The 18,269-nt window shown below is 46.6% G+C and overlaps 1 protein-coding gene across 6 annotated transcripts in view; it reads left to right on the top strand.

The window, feature by feature from the left end:
• The window catches only part of FAM120A (family with sequence similarity 120 member A), a 96,693-nt gene that overhangs the window by 7,138 nt on the left and 71,286 nt on the right, over window positions 1-18,269 (top strand). For all 6 annotated transcript variants that reach the window (XM_082694246.1, XM_082694245.1, XM_082694244.1 and 3 more), the window contains exons 2-3: window positions 10,156-10,402; window positions 13,371-13,453. In XM_082694246.1, coding sequence (XP_082550372.1) covers window positions 10,156-10,402; window positions 13,371-13,453 — 330 coding nt within the window. The remainder of the gene's footprint in view (window positions 1-10,155; window positions 10,403-13,370; window positions 13,454-18,269) is intronic.

Raw genomic sequence — 18,269 nt, 5'->3', positions numbered from 1 at the left:
TGAGCCGAAGGCACAGGCTCCACTGGCTGAGCCATCCAGGCGGCCCATATGGAGCCTCTTCTGACGATCCCGCAGGTGGACCAGGGATCCACACGGTGCGCCTGTTCCTCAGTGCTTCCTGCGTTCCACTTTGTTCTAGCTGCTGGGGTGTGTACCCCCAGCTAACTGAAAGCTGCTGGAGGCCGGGCACTCATTTTACTCCTTCTGCATGTGTGTCATATAGGTGCTGAATTTTTTAGTCAGATATTTGCTTTGTTCTACTTATATAGACAGACACATTTAATTATTTTTCTTTCAATACCTGGATCAGTGGCTATTATGTAAGATTTATTTTATCACCTTAAATTCCTGATGCTGTCTTTTCTGACTGGTTCCCAGCGATGACCCATCCTCCCTTTAGCAAAAATTGAGTACGGGTTACTGGCCAGGCATAGAGGAGTGAATGTAACAGGAAAGCGTGGAATCCTCCAAGGAACTCAGTCTAGTGAGGACAGAGGGCTTGTTCCCTGAAGACTTGGCAGGTGTTGCCATCTTGAAATAAATTAGATTAATCTGAGATTCAGCTTCATAAATTCTGAAACTTAAATTTTGATGTATTGTGTTTTATAATTAGATTTCTAACAAGGGCAGCATTGCTCAGAATTAGTGAAGTATGAGGAGAGTTATATAGTAGGCTAACTAGACATTGAGGACAGATAATGCTGGTTTTTCCTTATCTTCTTTTGTCATTTCTTTAATTTTTCAAGTTAATAAAGTTTAATTTGCATTTTGTTATGTTATCCACTCATTTATTATTTTCAAAGATTATTTATTTTAGGGAGAGAGAGAGAGAGAGAGCATGCACGTGCATGTGGGGAGCTTCCTCTTGGAGCCAAGTAGGAAGTTACCTCTTGGAGCCAAGTGCTTAGGCTTCCTAAGACAGGGAGCTGGGGCACAACCTTCTTTGTATTATTATATAGTCTTAATTTTATTTTTTAAATTGTGGTAAACTATAAACCAAATTTTACTGTTTTAACCATTATTAAGTGCACAGTGCAGTGTCGTTAAGTACATTCACACTGTTGTGCAGCCGTCCCCACCATCTGTTTCCAGAACTTTCTCACCTTCCCAAACTGAAACTGTCTCTGCTAAACTCTAACCTGTGCCCCACCCCAGCCACTGGTGCCCACTACCTACTCAGTCTCAGGATTTCACTGCTGTAGGGACTTCATGTAAGTGGAATCGTACAATATTTGTCCTTTTGTGACCACCTTATTTCACTTGGTATAGTGTCCTCAAGGTTCATTCATGTTGTATAACAGGATTGTATTCTTTTTCAAGGCTGAGTAATATTCTACTGTGTCTATACATATTTTCTTTTTTTTTTAAGATTTTATTTATTTATTTGAGAAAGATCACAAGTAGGCTCAGAGGCAGGCAGAGAGAGAGAGAGAGAGGAGGAAGTAGGCTCCCTGTTGAGCAGAGAGCCCAATGTGGGGTTTGATCCCAGGACCCTGAGATCATGACCCGAGCTGAAGGCAGAGGCTTTAACCCACTGAGCCACCCAGGCGCCCCTACACATATTTTTATCCATTCATCTGTTGATGGTTGCTTCCACTTTTTGGCTGTTGTGTTATAACTTTGAAAATGGGTGTACAAATATCTATTTGCGTTTCTTTCTTTCTTTTTTTTTTTTTTAAAGATTTATTTATTTATTTATTTGAGAGAGAGAGAGAGAGAGAGAGAGAGATAGAGATCACAAGTAGGCAGAGAGGCAGGCAGAGGGGGGGGGAAGCAGGCTCCCTGCTGAGCAGAGAGCCTGACGAGGGACTTGATCCCAGGACCCTGAGGTCATGACCTGAGCCGGAGGCAGCGGCTTAACCCACTGAGCCACCCAGGCGCCCTCTATTTGAGTTTCTTCTTTCAGTTCTTTTGGTATATATCTGGAAGTAGAATTGCTAGATCACAGGGTAGTTCTCTGGGTAATTTTTTGAGGAATGGTCATACTGTTTGCCATAGCAGCTACACCCTTTTACATTCCTGCCACCAATGTATGATGCTCTCATTTCTTTTCTTTTCTTTTTTTTTTTTAAGATTTTTTATTCATTTATTTGATAGAGACGAGAAATCACAAGTAGGCAGAAGTAGGCAGAAGAGAGGGAGAAGCAGGCTCCCCGCTGAGCGGAGAGCCCGATGCGGGGCTCGATCCTGGGACCCTGGGATCACTACCTGAGCTGAAGGAAGAGGCTCAACCCACTGAGCCACCCAGGCGCCCGAGGCTCCAATTTTTTCACATCCTTGCCAACACCTGCTTATTGATGTTTATTGTTTATTGTTTTTTCATAGTAGCCATCCTTACGGGTATTGAATGTTCTCTCATTGTAGTTTTGATTTGCATTTCCTTTATGATTAATGAGGTCAAGTATCTCCCTTAATTAATTAATTAGTTATTTTAAATTATTTTTATTTATTTGACAAAGAGGGAACACAAGCAGGGGGGAGTGGGAGAAGGAGAACCAGGCTCTCTGCCCAGCAGGGATTCTGATGTGAGGCTCAATCCTGGGACCCCAGGATCATGACCTGAGCCAAAGGCAGACATCTGATGAGTGAACCACTCAGGCGCCCCATCCACTCCTTTATTATTATTATTTTTTAAGATTTTATTTATTTATTTGACAGAGAGAGATCACAAGTAGAGAGGCAGGCAGAGAGAGGGGGAAGCAGGCTTCCTGCTGAGCAGAAAGCCTGATTTGGAGCTCGATCCCAGGACACTGAATTCATGACCTGAGTGAGCCCAAGGCAGAGGCTTTAACCCACTAAGCCACCCAGGTGCTCCTCCACTCCCTTAATTTAAAATAAGTTATTTTTCCTTGCTTTTAAGACCACAGTAACCAATTTTTTTTTTTTTTTTTAAAGATTTTATTTATTTATTTGACAGACAGAGATTGTAAGTAGGCAGAGAGGCAGGCAGAGAGAGAGGAGAAGCAGGCTCCCTGCTGAGCAGAGAGCCCGATGCGGGACTCGATCCCAGGACCCTGAGATCATGACCTGAGCCGAAGGCAGCGGCTTAACCACTGAGCCACCCAGGCGCCCCACAGTAACCAATTTTTAAAGACTAGGCAAGAGATGTGTAAGGTAAGAAGCTATTTAGCTCTGATTCCAGATTTCCTGAGGGGGAGAGGCTTAGTTTTTAGAGACATAGCTAAAATATGTCCTAACTTTAAATTGCCCTTTTCAAGTCAACAACAACAAGAAAAATCTTCCACCAGATTGGAAGTTGACTTTTATGTCCACATTCCTCTGTTGGACTAGAGCAGGAGTGAGTAGCCTGCCTAATCTCACCCACCCAGGACCTGGCAACTAAAGGTCAAGATCAAGGTGTCCCTTTAAAAAAAAAAAAAGAGTAAAGAGTTTAGGTCAACTCCTGTTCTCTTTTGTTCAGGTTAACTAACATCTTTTAAATCTCATGGCTGGCTGGCGGGCGTGTCATATCATTCCCTGAGCTGGTGTAAAACCGTTCTAAAGAAAAACCTCACACAGTATTTTTTTTTCTTGATGTTGGAAGATCTATTTATGACAACTCATAGTGTTTCAGGTCCCATATGTTTGAAAAGTATGAAGAAGCAGATCCTTTCTCATGCAGCTTAAAGACAAACGGTGGCCGACTTTCATCAGCATTTATTACTGATGGACTAGACTGTTGATGTGCCGCAGCTCACTAAGCGTCGCAGCCGCCCTGTGAGGTAGGGATGGCGTTATTTTTGCAGGTGAAGAAGTGGAAGTGCAGAAAGAGATAAAGTGGGCGGTGGGGTTCACCCACCTGGCACCAGAGACAGAAACCTTCCTATGCTAGTGCCTTGCCCCTAGAGATTGGGGTAACAGTATGGCCTTGTCATCCAACAGGACTGTCCCCGTAACAGTTGTCAGCACTAATAGATGGCCATACTTGCACAGTAAGCTTGGGGAATTTTTAGTCACTATTCCTCGTGAAAATAACTGCCTGAAATTTTCAGTGACACTCACGCATGTGTGAGCTGAGAAGATTCAGCAGGGGTCCGGAGCGGCGCGCAGTAGCAGACAGTCACCGAGGCTCCCTGCGGTGTCCCCGCTGCCAAGGCCTTTCCATGCTGGTGGCCTGTGTTTCTGGGACCAGGTGGGTATGGAGGCAGGCGAGGTGTTTCCAGCTGTGTGGTGTGGTCATGGGTCCTGCAGCCAGGAGCCAGAGGTGGCCCTCGGGCTGTGTCGCGGGGGTGTGCTCGGGCACACTCTTGCATCTGCTGAGCAGTGGTAGCCGTGGGGAGACTGCGAAGGCCCAGCGCCTCTATGGTGGCTGTGGTCTCTGGGATCCAGCCTGTGGTTCTCCTTACTGAGGCCATACAGAATTCTCGGTTTGGCTCTCTGTGGGGGGAGGCTTTACCCCTCTACTACAGCTGGTAGGAAGGTAGGTCTCAGGGCTCCACGTTTTTAGCTTGAAATAATCATCCCAGTATCATATGTCATAGTTTTTCCTCACTTCTAAAATTAGAATTAAGAACCAGGGGTAGCGATTTTGTTGTGTTGTGCCTAGTTTGCACCTGGAGCTGGAGGCCAGGGAATCAGAGAAGCAGGGTGCTGTCCTCGGGCAGGTTAGGTGGGAGACGGCCCTGGAGCAGAGGGCGTACCGTCCCCGGAGAGAAGATGCTCAGAAGAGAAGGATGGCCAGCGCCTGTCAGCCCCTCTCCCTGGCGCTTAACTCTGACATTTAATTTTTATATTTAATTAAATAACTGCTTTTCAAGTCCAGTTTTGAGGCAGCCTAGACCCTTCTTCTGTCCCCTAGCAGAACTTTGTGCCGACCCAGTCCCAGCACCTGCTCTTTGAGCGGGCTCTGTAGTGCTCGTCTTGAGGCTTTGTCCCTGGGCCCTCTGGCAAGCGGAACTGGTTCATTTATTCACAGGTCTGTAGGGACCTGTCTCACCTGCGGTGGGCTCTCCTATTTCCCGAAGCCCCACGATCTGCGGAGAGATGTGTTTTCATATGACAGGATCTTAGACTGTGCTGTTCATGCCCATTAATGCTGTGTTCACCTGGTGAAGTAGCTTAAAATAGTCTTCCAGCTGGTGTCTTGTAGACTGTTGACTTTTTTCTTTTTAAAATAAACTTCTTACTGTGGAATAATTTTAGGTTTATAGAAAAGTTGCCAAGATGGTACAGAGGGTTCCCGAATGTCCTTCGCTCTGCTTCTGTGCATGGTGACAGCTTGTGAGCGAGCACAGTTATCAAAACTAAGAAGCTCGCACCGGTGCAGTGTCGTGAGCCTCACTGTGTTCTTCAGTTCTCATCCCTCCTGCCGCTGGTGTTCTTCTCGGCTTTGGGCCCGATCTCCGGGCTGCGTGGCTTCAGGTAGCTCATCTCCTCAGGCCCCTCTGGTCCAGGACAGCTCCTCAGCCTCTGCTTCTTTGGTGACCTTGGCACTTTGGATTACTGAGCAGGTATTTTGTAGACTGGCCTCCAGTTTGGGCTGCCTGATGGTTTCTTGTGTTTTGGGTGCAGTGCCCTTGGCCATACTGTACGGTGTTGGAGTCTCCTGGTGTCTGCTCTGTGGCACGACTTCATCCTGTTGCTGGTTTCCTACTTTGAAAGTGGTCTTTTAGGCTCGCGCCCTGTGGGGGACTGTGGTGGTGAGGTTCAGCTCCTGGGAGGGATTTCACATTATTGTTGGAATTCTTGTGTAGGGCAGACTGTGTTTATGTAATCATTTGTTTAGACTAATATGGGCTCAGGTATTTTTTCATACTTTGGGTGATACCCGGATACGATGTTCTTTATTTTGTTGTATAAATTGTTCAAGCTTTGTCCACTGGGAGTCTCTCGAGGGGTTCCTGTGTCCTGACACACCCCTCCTTCATTTTGTGGGCAGCTCCTTCCTTTCTGGCACTACAGAGACATGCTCAAGGGCTGTCTTGGATTTCCCTCCCTTGGTATCACCCATTTTTCTCAAGGGCCCTGGTTCCATTGGTGGAGAATGGAATTTAGAGACCACAGTGGGGTGCAGGTGTTCTTGCTTCTGAGGTGTCGCTGCTTTTCAGCTGTCTGTTGACAGCGGGGAGGTGTGTGTGTGCACATGTCACCTCTGATGATTTCTTTGCCTGTGTTGTCACCTACACATCAGTTCATAGGATGTCTCCATGGCTAAGCTGGCACCAAAAGGTCGTGCCAACCTCATCCTTTTGCCCATGTGTAACCCTGTTCTCTGACAGTGAAACACCTGGCTTGTCCACCATTCATGAAGTGGTCTTGGTGCTGTCGCCTGCACCCCTCCGCCCTCAGGAGAGGTCAGCATCTGTGTGGTGCCTGTCCTCAGGAGTCCGAGCTGTCAAAACGTTGTTCTCCAGAGTTACCTAGGGCAGCAGACCGTACCCTACTCAGAGGTCATTTCAGACTTTTCTAGTACAGTTCTGTACCTTAGCCCGTCTGCATTCATTTCTGGCCCCCCTGGTGTCCTGGCTGATTTGTTTTTAATTTGCATACATTAAAGTTCATTCTCCATGTGAGACATGCAGTTGTGTGAGTTTGGACAGTGTGTCGAGTCATGTGTGTCTACCACCTAGACCCCCAGCTCCGAACTCTGGCCTCAGAGTTTTGTGGCATTACCCCACCGCACTTCCATTACCTGCCTGCCGGGGGAGGGTTGTGTCTCTGTTACCTTATGGTTTTAAGGCCATGTTGCCTTTCCTCTGGTAAAGGTGGGAGAGAATACTGGAAATTTGGAAGCTGAAGGAAACTTAAAGACCCATGAATTGTACAGTCCTTGCTGGGCAGGTGGGCGTCAAGCCAGAATGGGGACTTAGGTGTTCTGGTTCTGTCCCCTTTGCTGGCACTGAGGTGGGAAGGATGAGCAGGACAGCGGCCCGGGTCCACCCACCTTGCTTCTAGGCTTGAAGTCAGTGCTCATGGGGCTTGCTTCCTCCATCTTTTGTTTTCAGGCGTTATTTTTAGGGGGCAGCTATTTAATGCTGGGTGTGCTTTGAGGGAGGATTAAGGTATTGTTAATCATTTGCAAATTAGTGTTTTAGTGGATTAATAAAAGTTCATTCACTTTGCTTTTTAATGCCAGCTGAAACTGAGTGTTCTGAAAGAACAGGGAACTGTGATTTGGGATGGCGGAAGGAGGCGCTGGTCTGCCCTCTGTGAGGCCCTCTGCCTGCCGACTTCTGCTGGATAGAGTAGATCTCACCTGTCTGTGTGGGTAGTTTAAAGACTCCTGGAGCCCTGTAATGGGGCCCCCGGTGTTCTTCTCTCTTTTGGAGTTTACTATGTGCCAGATGCCAGGCTAGACCCTTGGTTGGCAGGTGAGTAAGTGCGTGCCTTGTCATCCTTGGGGAAGGAAGAGCATCTGTCCCCAGTGTGGTGACACTGAGGGGCCAGTGTGGGTGTGGCTCATCCTAGTGCTGCTTCAGCTTTTTTATTCATTTTTTTTCCCTGAAGGAAGTTTTCGTTAAGCATGATTGCACCATCCTGACACAACTCTTGGCGTTTGCTTTATCCCTTTCAGGGTTTCCCCACAGATGCAGCTTTGTGAGGCTCTGTGTACAGGGAATCGATTCTGAGCAGTTTGCTTAGTGTTATATCGAAAGCTTTCCCCAGGTTTCTGCACATCACTGCGGGCTGCTGTGTTTACCCCGCTCCTGGATGTTAGCTTACGTTCTCCCCCGCGAGCCTGCTCTGACCCTTCTGACGCCCCAGCATTTGTTACCGGTGCCCTGGTTTCTTAGGCTTCATTTCCTGGAGTGCGATCACCCGGTCAAAGAGCATGAACGTTTTACAGTTCTGGAAGTACAGTGCCGATTGTTGAAGGACGCCAAAGCCTTCCTTGAGAACTGCCAGATGAAACCCTGTCCCTGCTTCCTCTGAGTCTACCACGGCACCTCTCCTCCGTGCTCGCTCACCTTGGGCCTGTGCCCTGTGCTTCCCCTGGGGCCCTTGTGGGCGATGGTGCAGGGCTGGCCCAGCTCCCCTGTCTGGGGGGCTGGGAGGCGTGCAGCCCAGTGACTGGCACGGGGGCGCTCAGGGAGGATGACAGCATTGGCATCAGTGTCCTCGGAGAGTGGTTTAATAAACTCTCACGAAATATACAGACTGAGTGTACAGTGTGCAGCTCCCACACTTACTTCTGCCCCATCTCCACAGGACGCCTCGCTCTGGAGCAAGTGGCCATGCTGCCTTTTCTGGAACTCCTTGGAGGTGTGGGGAGTGAGGGGTGATTACTCACGGTTTCCTATCATTTCAGGGCTTTTGGGGAGATTTTGCAGATTTATGATTAAGGGTGTCTAGATGACAGCCAGGGGTTGTTGGTGATTCAGAAATGCTTTAAGATGTTGCTGTCATTATGAAGTTCAGTGTTCTGAAGTGGTGGGAGGCTGGGGACTTGGGCTGGGAGAAATGGAACTGGCCTCATTTCAGAATTTTCTTAAACTATACTTTGCTATTTTAGTGAAGGGTATAGTGTTTTTAGACTAAGGGATGAAAGTGTATTCTTCTATTCTAAGAAATAGAAATAAATTGACTGAATGTTTATATTTTTCTTATGAAGTAGAATGTTTTTATAAAAATATCAAAAGAATGCAGGAAGTTACTTTCCCTTTAAATATGCATCTTTAAGGATTACCTTGTTTCTACATGAGCTTTCATTATAACTAACTTACCAACAAAATATGGTGTCCACTTGGCCTGTGAAATTCTGCAAGAAATGGGAGCAGCTCCACAGTGTGCCCCACCGGTGACCCCTGAACACTCGTACTTACTGTTGGGATGTGATTTAGTTTTTATTTCAATTCAACAGAGCTGCACATTGGGCAGTATAGGTCTAGACGCTTACGTTTAAGGGCACGTGTTTTTCAACCTCAGGGCTCTTCGGGGAGTTAACTTTCTACCGTTAGCTGAGTCACCTGACTTAGTTTTAAAATTCTGTTTTCTCAAATACCTTACCTATTGTAGAAACAGAAAATCTGCCAGATTTCAGTTGGTTGAACGAGTTTGGGAAACAGCAGGAGAAGGCTTGATTGTCTCTGACTTTATATATTTTAGGAAAGTATTTTTCACATGCCTCTTGGTGTGTTTTTGGAAGTAGATTCCCAGAGCCTTTTACCTCTCCGCGGGTATTGCCCACTGCCTGCCCTTAGGTTGCTGCAGTCCCTGAGATCCCTGGGTCTCCGGGGCACCTGCAGCGGTGCATAGGTTGCTGCAGTCCCTGAGATCCCTGGGTCTCCGGGGTACCTGCAGCGGTGCATAGGTTGCTGCAGTCCCTGAGATCCCTGGGTCTCCGGGGCACCTGCAGCGGTGCATAGGTTGCTGCAGTCCCTGAGATCCCTGGGTCTCCGGGGCACCTGCAGCGGTGCATAGGTTGCTGCAGTCTTTGAGATCCCTGGGTCTCCGGGGTACCTGCAGCGGTGCATAGGTTGCTGCAGTCCCTGAGATCCCTGGATCTCCGGGGCACCTGTGCGGTGCACTCGTGCTGGGAGAGCTGGGGTAAGGAAGAAAGCTGCGGCTCGTCGTCCTCGTCACTAAGCAGGCACTGAGTTTGGGCCTGGTCCCGGTGGTGGTCCTAAGCCTGGGGCTGCACCACCATGGCTGGTCCTTTGCCCAGGATAACCATGTGACAGTGATGTTTAGGGTAAACGTTCACCCTTACTACTTTCCCCATATGCTAAGTGCTTAGGAGATCTGTGGATGAAGGGTAACGCTTGGCCTTTGTGTAAAAAAAAAATCCTTTTGATTATTTTATCCATTTGACATATTCCTACTTGGCAGCGCAAAATTATCTGATTTTACCAGCGTGGCTGGCTTCTGTCTCCTGCTTTGACACTTGTTTCTTTTCCTCTTCTGTCCCCGTTTCCTCTCCTTCTTTTCCCTCAGAACACTGTTTCGGGGATCAGCTGACACTGTGTATTTTTAGGCAGGGCGATCTGTGAGTTTGACAAGGAGCGGGCAGTTAATTTGTAGTCTGGATGGGATTGTAGTTACTGTCCTGGAGATGGCTCCCACAGAGCTTGCTCACGTGAGCAGTGTGCCATACCCATTTTATGGTTCTTTGATTCTTTGGCTCTTTTGGGTGTTTATCTGGGATTTGCAGGGTCCTCACAGAGGCGTCTGCATGGGCGCCATGGCTCTGACCACATGCTCCTCTCACTTGCACAGGTGGCGCAGAGCATTGAGGACCATCATCAGGAGGTGATCGGTTTCTGCAGAGAGAACGGCTTCCATGGCTTGGTCGCCTACGACTCCGACTACGCGCTGTGCAACATCCCTTACTACTTCAGTGCCCACGCCCTCAAATTGAGCCGGAACGGGAAAAGTCTCACCACGAGCCAGTATCTGATGCATGAGGTCGCCAAGCAGCTGGACCTGAACCCAAACCGCTTCCCTATCTTTGCTGCTCTGTTAGGTAGGTGGGCAGTGTGAAAACTGCTTCGTTTGATAGGGTTCCACGTTCGGAACACACTGGTATTTTTTAAATGTCAGTGTTGGAGTGTTGTGGAGTGTGCCCCTCCTCGGTGCTGATCCTTACCCAGTATTATTTTTTGGTGTGGCTGATAATGTGCTTCTTTTATTCGTAAGTACTTGTTTATGTGTTGTTTCATCTGGGGTGGAAAACTAATTTTGTGAATGAATTCACTAATACTGTGGGGGAAATTATATTTTAAAATCAGAAATGTTAATCACATCCTTACTATGAAAATTAGACAGTTAATCCTTTGTCATAAATCGTGTTCGTTAGAGAAGAAAATGTGCTGTGAACTTGGCTCTGTCATAGGTTCTTGCATGTTGGGGACACTCACTGCTTGGAAAGAAAAACAACAAACAGAGCTCACCACCAGTACCTGCATTTTAAATGTCTTTAGAAACTCCCTTGGAGGAATTCCTCATGCTGGATTCCTAGAAAAGATGAAATCTTGTTTTGATGGAAGTTTTATATTTTAATTCATTTCATGTAAAAATGGCTTCCCAATAGTTATATATTCATCTATCACTTTAATACACATTTTGCAGTTTTTCCTTTCTTTTCTGTCCATTCCTGGTGTTCTGCTTACAGCGTGCACATTTAAAGCTGCTGAGACGCCCAGCTCCCGTGGCTGCTTTTGTAAGAACTGTGCCCACAGTGTGAATGGGCATTCTCCAAGCCTAGCCCTCCTGGGATCACAGCCTAGTGGCCACAGTGACAGGTGGGAAGCTGCTAGGGACACGCAGGCCGTTTGAATGCTCCGTGGTCTGCAGGTAGTGAGTGAGATCTTACCGTGTTCTCCGTTTGTCTTCTCTCGAGTGTGCAGGACGGCAGGCCTATTGTGGGCTGTGTTTAGAAGTTTCTACTTATCAGATTTTATAAGCATTCCAAAAAGTTTTACACAGAAATTACACTGAGGGAGTCACAATTTTTCTGTGTGATATTTGGTGATAGCATTTCACACCATGTAACCACTAGTAGGTCAACAGTTCTCATTTTGCAAATTATCCTTGTTTGAATCACATCTCAACTCTATGTTACTCAGCATGTGGCTGTTTTCTGTCTATTTTCTCAGGGAATTCTTATGACTTGGGATTTAGAGAATTAAAACCAATTTTGTAAATATACTTTCATATTTTCAAATATTAAAAATGTACTTTCTCTGAAGTGATTATGTAAATGGGGATACTGTGAAAAGTTTGCGGTTTACGTAGACGTCGTACAAAAATGGCTTTGGCATATTAATTGACCTTAAATGAACTGGAAAATTGTATGCTTTCAGAATATTGGGATTCCCCAGCTAATCTGAGATACGGAGGATATTTGGTTACTGTATTTAAGAAATATTGAATCTGTTTCTTAGCAGATAGTGTAAACTCTGTACTCTTGTAGCTAAATTACCCTGTGAAGTCTTAAAATGAGTGAAAAACAATAGTAATGAATTTAGGACTTAGAACTTCTTTGAGAAGTCTTAATTGGACGGACATTTTTATTTTAGATTTAGTGTAAAAGTTTCAGTGTCCTCAAATGAGAAAGATTATTTTTCTTTTCCTTTTCCTTTTTGTAATGGGACTGTAGCTATATGAGTTTTTTTGTTTTAGAGAGGTTGGGTAGAATATTCAATTAAGTATGTGACCCAAATTTTAACAGACTTACTGATGTTGGAATTGGCTTCATATTTTTTCAGATAGAAGCTTCAAAAAAAATCTAAGATGCATCATACCTCACAGTAAAGTTCTGTGCAGTCTGTGAACTCAGGAAGGCAGCGCAAAGCTCAGTAAGACCACGAGGACATAACTTTGCTCCTCCAGATGTCAAGGCAATTCAGTGTTCACGTGTTGAGTATTTGCATGTTTAGAATATTAAGATTAATCAATTAGTTACTAAGAACTCACCGTTTTTTTTTTTTTTTTTTTTTTTTTTTTGAGAGAGAGCGCATCTATAAGCAGGGGAGAGGGACAGAGGGGAGAGGGAGGAGCAGCAGACTGTATGCTGAGCAGAGAGCCTGACATGGGGCTCGATCCCAGGATCCCGAGATCATGACCCAAACCGAAGGCAAACGCTTAACCAACTGAGCCACCCAGGTGCCCTGAACTCACCTTGTTTTGCTTTCTCTTAGTAGCTAATTAATGAACCTGCCTTCTCAGTGTGGAGGGGACTAAATCATGATTTAAAAATCAGAGAATTACTCAGGAAGTTGACACTTTTAATTTGCATCGAGAGAACTGACACATTGAAGATGTTGGTATGTTGGTATCCAAGTGCTGCAGTGAAGGGAGAGTGTTCCCCAAAACACAGTTTCTCAGCCGAGTGCAGTTCTTACTGTTGACGCAGCCCTGGTGACAGGGCGTCCAGCCAAGTGGCATTCCTGGTACTGGTGTGGCCTGTGCTTTGTCGTCTGTGGGTGATGGTCAAGTGACGGGAAAGGTGTGACCCATGTCACAAGTCATAACCTTGCTTAGAGAGATCTGGAAGTGCGCGGTCTGGTCTGCCTCTGCTGTGGAACTTAGTTGACAGGGTGCAGTTTGAAGCCTAGGGTCTCGTAAGCAAACGAAAGCTTGTGTCTCGATACCCCAGCATTGTCAGACCGACCTTAACACTGCCCAGTGATGTCACTTGTCTCATGCAGATGGTTCAGTTGGAATGCTGTTGGAACTGTCCAGGAAATGCGCGTCGTACTGAGGCAGCAGCAAGAGGTCTGCCTGCTCTGTGTGGCTTTATATGAAAAGATGAAGAGGTATTTTCAGTTTTTGTGTGGAAGCTCTATGTGGTGTGTGAAAGGAGGCGGTCCTGAGTTACAGAGAGTCTCAAACGAAGCGCCTCTGGAGCCCGCAGATGATGACGTGTAGTGTTGTCAGCACGCCCGTGTCACCGAGGCGATGTTTCTCACCATGCCGTGTCTGTGTTGCAGGGAATCACATTCTGCCTGACGAAGACCTGGCTTCCTTCCACTGGAGCTTACTTGGTCCAGAGCATCCACTAGCCTCACTGAAGGTACAAGTTCATTTCATCTCCAACACTGGTGACCATCAGCTGTTGAGTTTGCTCTTTCTTTAATAATGTGAATGATGTTCCATTGTTGTAGAAGGAAATAGGCCACAGAGTTAGGGGTACCATGCTTCCCCTGACTTCAGGATTAGCACTGCCTTGAAAAACCCACAGACATGCCTTATCTTGTTACCAACACTTACTGCTTTAGGGAGATATATGAACGCCCTTTAAAGTTTCCTTAGAGGAATTCAGGCTGTGTACCTAGGTAGGTGGAAATCTTTTAGCTAAAGGTTTTTTAATGTCGTTTTACAAATGTATTTTCAAGAGGTAATATAGCCAGCTGTTGCTTGGATCATGACTTAGCATACTTTGATAAATTTCATAATGTCCTATAATTTTCTAAAATTATTGAAGTCTAATTAATAATTAAGGTTTTAGTGTTTGGGTAATGGAGGGGACCCAACCAAGTTCCCTTTGTACCGGTTTATTAACACTTGATATTTTTTATCTTTCTTGCCTTCCTGTTGTGAAAGTGAGGAGCGTCAGAAACATGCACGGTTTTCTAAAGTGGGAGGGCCGTGGGGACGCCTGGTGTGTACTGGCCAGCAGCCTTCTGGGACTTCGAGTCCCCTCTGCTGTGACCACAGTCATCCTTATTGGGGGCAGGTGGGAAGCTGGTTGGGCAACCTGGGCCTCAGTTCCTGTAGTGAAGGGGCTGCTCCAAATGGTTCCCAGAAGCATTTCTGTGAAATTCTGTCTCTTGTCAGATTGACTCTCCTGCTGTAAACCATCTTCCGTGGTGGTTAGTTTCAGAGTGGATTTTTTGTGTAACTTGGAGTGAACTTTGGGGAAACCGGATGGGGGGTGGGATCATTTAAGCACATCTCTTTCCTGCTTCTTTCCTCCGGCTCCTTGCCACCCCTCCCTCCCAGCGTGCTGGCCGGTGGGAAGCTTTCCTGGTTGTTCTAACAGTTCTTGGGCCTGGGGTTTTCAGCTTCTCCTCTCATTAGGAACTAGTTGGTTTCTTCATGTTTTTCATCCTTGAAGGAGAGAAGCTTTCTTCCTGCTGTTGGCCTTGGTGTCATTCCTGTGTCCTCGCAGATAAAGTGCTGCAGTTTATGGTCCTGTGGTCCCCCCGCGGACGTGCAGCCTGGAGGCAGGTGCATTTGGATGAGGTGTTGTGCTCATCAGGGTTGCCTGGAAGTGAGCTTCTGTAGGTGGAGACGAAGGGAAAGCTGGCTTCTTACAAGGTTCAGGCAATTTTGGATAGCAGTGGAGAGACTCTTGGGACCCCAGACCACACGTGCACTTCAGCCGAGCTAGCCTTGGTCAGTGTCAGATGTTAGACAGCAGCACTGTTTGTGGGCTTAGTGGGAACCAGCTCAATCTGGCAGGTCACTAACGTCATTAGCATGTGTATTTCCTAACTTTGTTTGTTTGTTTATTTTTTAAGATCTTATTTATTTGACAGAGAACACAGTGAGAGAGGAGACACAAGATGGGGAGTGGGAGAGGGAGAAGCAAGTTCCCCACTGATCAGGGAACCCAGTGCAGGGCTCGATCCTAGGACCCTGGGATCATGACCCCAGCCGAAGATAGACGCTTATAGATTGTGCCACCCAGGTGCCCCCTGACTTGGTTTTAAGAAAAATATTAAGTATGTGAAAAGTTGAAATAGACAGTGTCCATCCATGTATCTGCTTGATTCTACAGTTATCATTTTGCCATAAGGTATATTTACATCTACTTTATTTTTTTAATCTTTTTTTTTTAAAGATTTTTATGTATTTGACAGAGAGCACAAACGGGAAGCGGCAGACAGATAGAGAGGGGGAAGCAGGCTCCCTGCTGAGCGGGGAGCCCGATGCGGGGCTCAGTCCCAGGACCCTGGGATCATGACCTGAGCCGAAGGCAGGTGCTTAATGATTGAGCCACCTAGGCACCCCATCTTTATTTTTTAACTCCATTATTTGGAAGTAAATTGCAGATATCCTAACACTTCACCTGTGAAAACTTCAGTTTATATCCCGATTCCCTAACAATAAGGCTGATTTCTTTCTTACTGATCCTACTATTAGCATAGCAACTACGTCAGCCGTAGTTCCTAATGTTCTGTAAGGCCAAGTTCATACTCACATTTTTCACTTGTTCCTGCAAGTCATTTATGCTGTATGTTTGTTTGTTTTTGTTTTTTAAGTCAGGATCTAATCAGGTTTTTCGTATTATCATCATGTGTATTGTAAATATCAGCTGGGGGTTTTTGTGGTATGATGGAGAAGCAATCTGCAATAATTTTTCAATGACTTTGTAAGTTCTAGGTGTTTCAAAGTCACGTTCTAAAAAGCAGGCACATCTGGCTTTGAGTTCAGATGTGGCACAGTGTTTATGTTTTGGCCTTTTGTGCACATGTCCTGTGTGCAGCGACATTTCTGTATCGTGGCAGATGTGGGGAAGTTGGATGTGCTGGGGTCCTTTCTCATGAATATCCCTGCTGTTTTGCACTGTTCTTTTTTTTTTTTTTTTAACCCACTGAGCCATCCAGGCGCCCCCCTTGCACTGTTCTTAATCCTGTTTGCTTTACCCCGCTCGTAAAAGTAACCACATGTTTTAAAAATTTGATTAGTTATTGTGTTTGACACTTTCTTATGATTTTTGACGGTCTATAGTATACACAGCTTTCCTGCATCTGATTCATGTCCCCAAGTGCAGATATTCCTGGCCTTTTCTTATCCTACTGTGTTGCGTTTTTCCAAAGTCATTCCCAGTGGATTGCTGTTTCCAGAAGGTGGGTATTCTGTGAACTCCTAACCTGATGAGCGCAGAGTCCCCTTTGCTGTGGAGCACCATCGTCTTCACCGCCGAGGCGACCTCCTTGCCCACAGCTCTGCGTGTGCTAGGAGAGTGCATCTGGGCTGGGCCTGTGGGTGCAGAGCAGTGTAGGCTGCCGTATCGAGGGGTGATGCCTGCAGACAGCGGGCTGGGAGGGGAACAGACTCCATGTGCCTCACTGTTCGTCAGGGTTGTGCCCACTGGGGTGGGAGGGCAGTGCTGGACACACTTAGAACCTAGAATCTCACAAGGGTGGCAGAAAAGAGGAGGTGAGGGAGCCAGGGAGGTGTTGAGCTTTTTAGTTCTTCAGTTTCCATGCAAAGAGGTGCCGGTAAGGTGTCATCAAATGTCTTAGGTTTGATTTGGAAGTAAAAAATACTTCATATTGTTCAGGACAGCACGTTATATGACAGAAAATTCTAGTACTAGGGGCAGGGCCTTCGGGACATGGGGTAGTCAGCCACGGTGGGATACTTCCTGGCCATAATCACATGCTGAATGCGTTCCCTTTTTTTGGATTTTTACTGCTGTATGATTTTGAGTCCTAGTAAGTGGTAGAATTTTTATTTTGGGTAAGCATTTAGTTTTTGTTTGTTTGTTTTTAAAGATTTATTTATTTATTTGACAGACAGAGATCACAAATAGGCAGAGAGAGACAAAGGGAAGCAGGCTCTCTGCTTAGCAGAGAGCCTGATGCAGGGCTTGATCCCAGGACCCTGAGATCATGACCTGAGCTGAAGGCAGAGGCTTTAACCCACTGAGCCATCCAGGCACCCCGAGTTTTAATTTTAAAAAATGTTTTTAAGTTGGACCATTAGTTATAGGTCTTTGTATTCATTTTAATGGTTTTTGTGTTTAGTTTCATGCATTTGGAGTTTTTATCCCCATTAGGTGTTGTGACCACCAAGCGTCTCCTGCTACAGATTCCCTTGTCCACCTCTTGCTTGGGTGTGCCCCATTGCAAGTCTTTGCTGGCCTTTCCTGTCCCCAGACCTCCTGCACGCATTGGTCTCCCACATGACTAGTGGGTCTCTGTTCTGTGCTCTGTGCCGTGCCCCTCTTGTGAGCAGGCAGAGTGCCAGTGTTCCCCGACCCCCACTCCCTGGGTGGCTGTTGGCACACCCCCAGAGCTCCTCGGCTTCTGCCTCTTCTGCCTCTTCTCAGAGCTCCCTCCAGGTTAGCCTGTGCACACCGCCCTTTCTGATTCATATTTCCTTGTGTTTGTAACCCCATCTACCTTTAATCAGCAGTACCTGTCTTTGAGGTGGCTGGACACCATGATGATGTATGTGTCAGGTCACACCAGGAACACTCAGTTTTAAAAATGTACTTAGAATTTTCCTCAAAGTTATCTCTAACTTCATATTTTTTATGTGTCACTGTCTGCCACCAAAAGTCACCAAGTAATCCTTTGTACAGGGGTCTGTAAGGAGAGGGTGAAGCAGTCGGCCGCAGGGAGGTGGGAGTCTGGTTCTGGAAGAGTGGCCGGGAAAGGTCCCCCGGATCATGGGGTGGACGGAGGGGTTGTCTGTGTCTCACCATGCAGTGCACACGACTGCAGCGCTCCCGAGGCTGGGGCACAGCGGGGCTTGTGGCAGGCCCCTCGGGATGAAGTGTGGCTCCGCAGTTCTCCCCATCCTGGCTTCCTTGCTGAAGCCCTGGGAGGCCAGGTGTCTGGCCAGCCTGGGCCCTTTCGGCGCGGTTCCCGGCCCCGTGTGGGTTTCACGCCGGGTGTGGAGCTGGGGCGTTTCAGGCCTGGTGAGGTTTTACGGTGCAGCTAACATACTGTGCAGCCTTACTGGAACAAGGTTGGCAATCAGGTTCTTTTTGAAATCATTTTTAAAGTAGGTTGGGTATAAATTCTACCTAAATAGAAGGTTGGGCTTGTTTACTCTGAATTCCACCTGGAGAGGCATTGCAGAGGAGGGCGGTTTGGGCGTAGTGGGCTTTTCAGAAAAGGAGTTCCTGTTTGCACCTTCACAGAAACTTA

The sequence above is a fragment of the Mustela nivalis genome, assembly GCF_964662115.1.
Source record: "Mustela nivalis genome assembly, chromosome: 13".
NCBI classification, from domain to species: Eukaryota; Metazoa; Chordata; class Mammalia; order Carnivora; family Mustelidae; genus Mustela; species Mustela nivalis.
The sequence above is the reverse complement of the archived record's forward strand: the minus strand, read 5'-3'. Positions and strand labels throughout refer to the sequence as shown.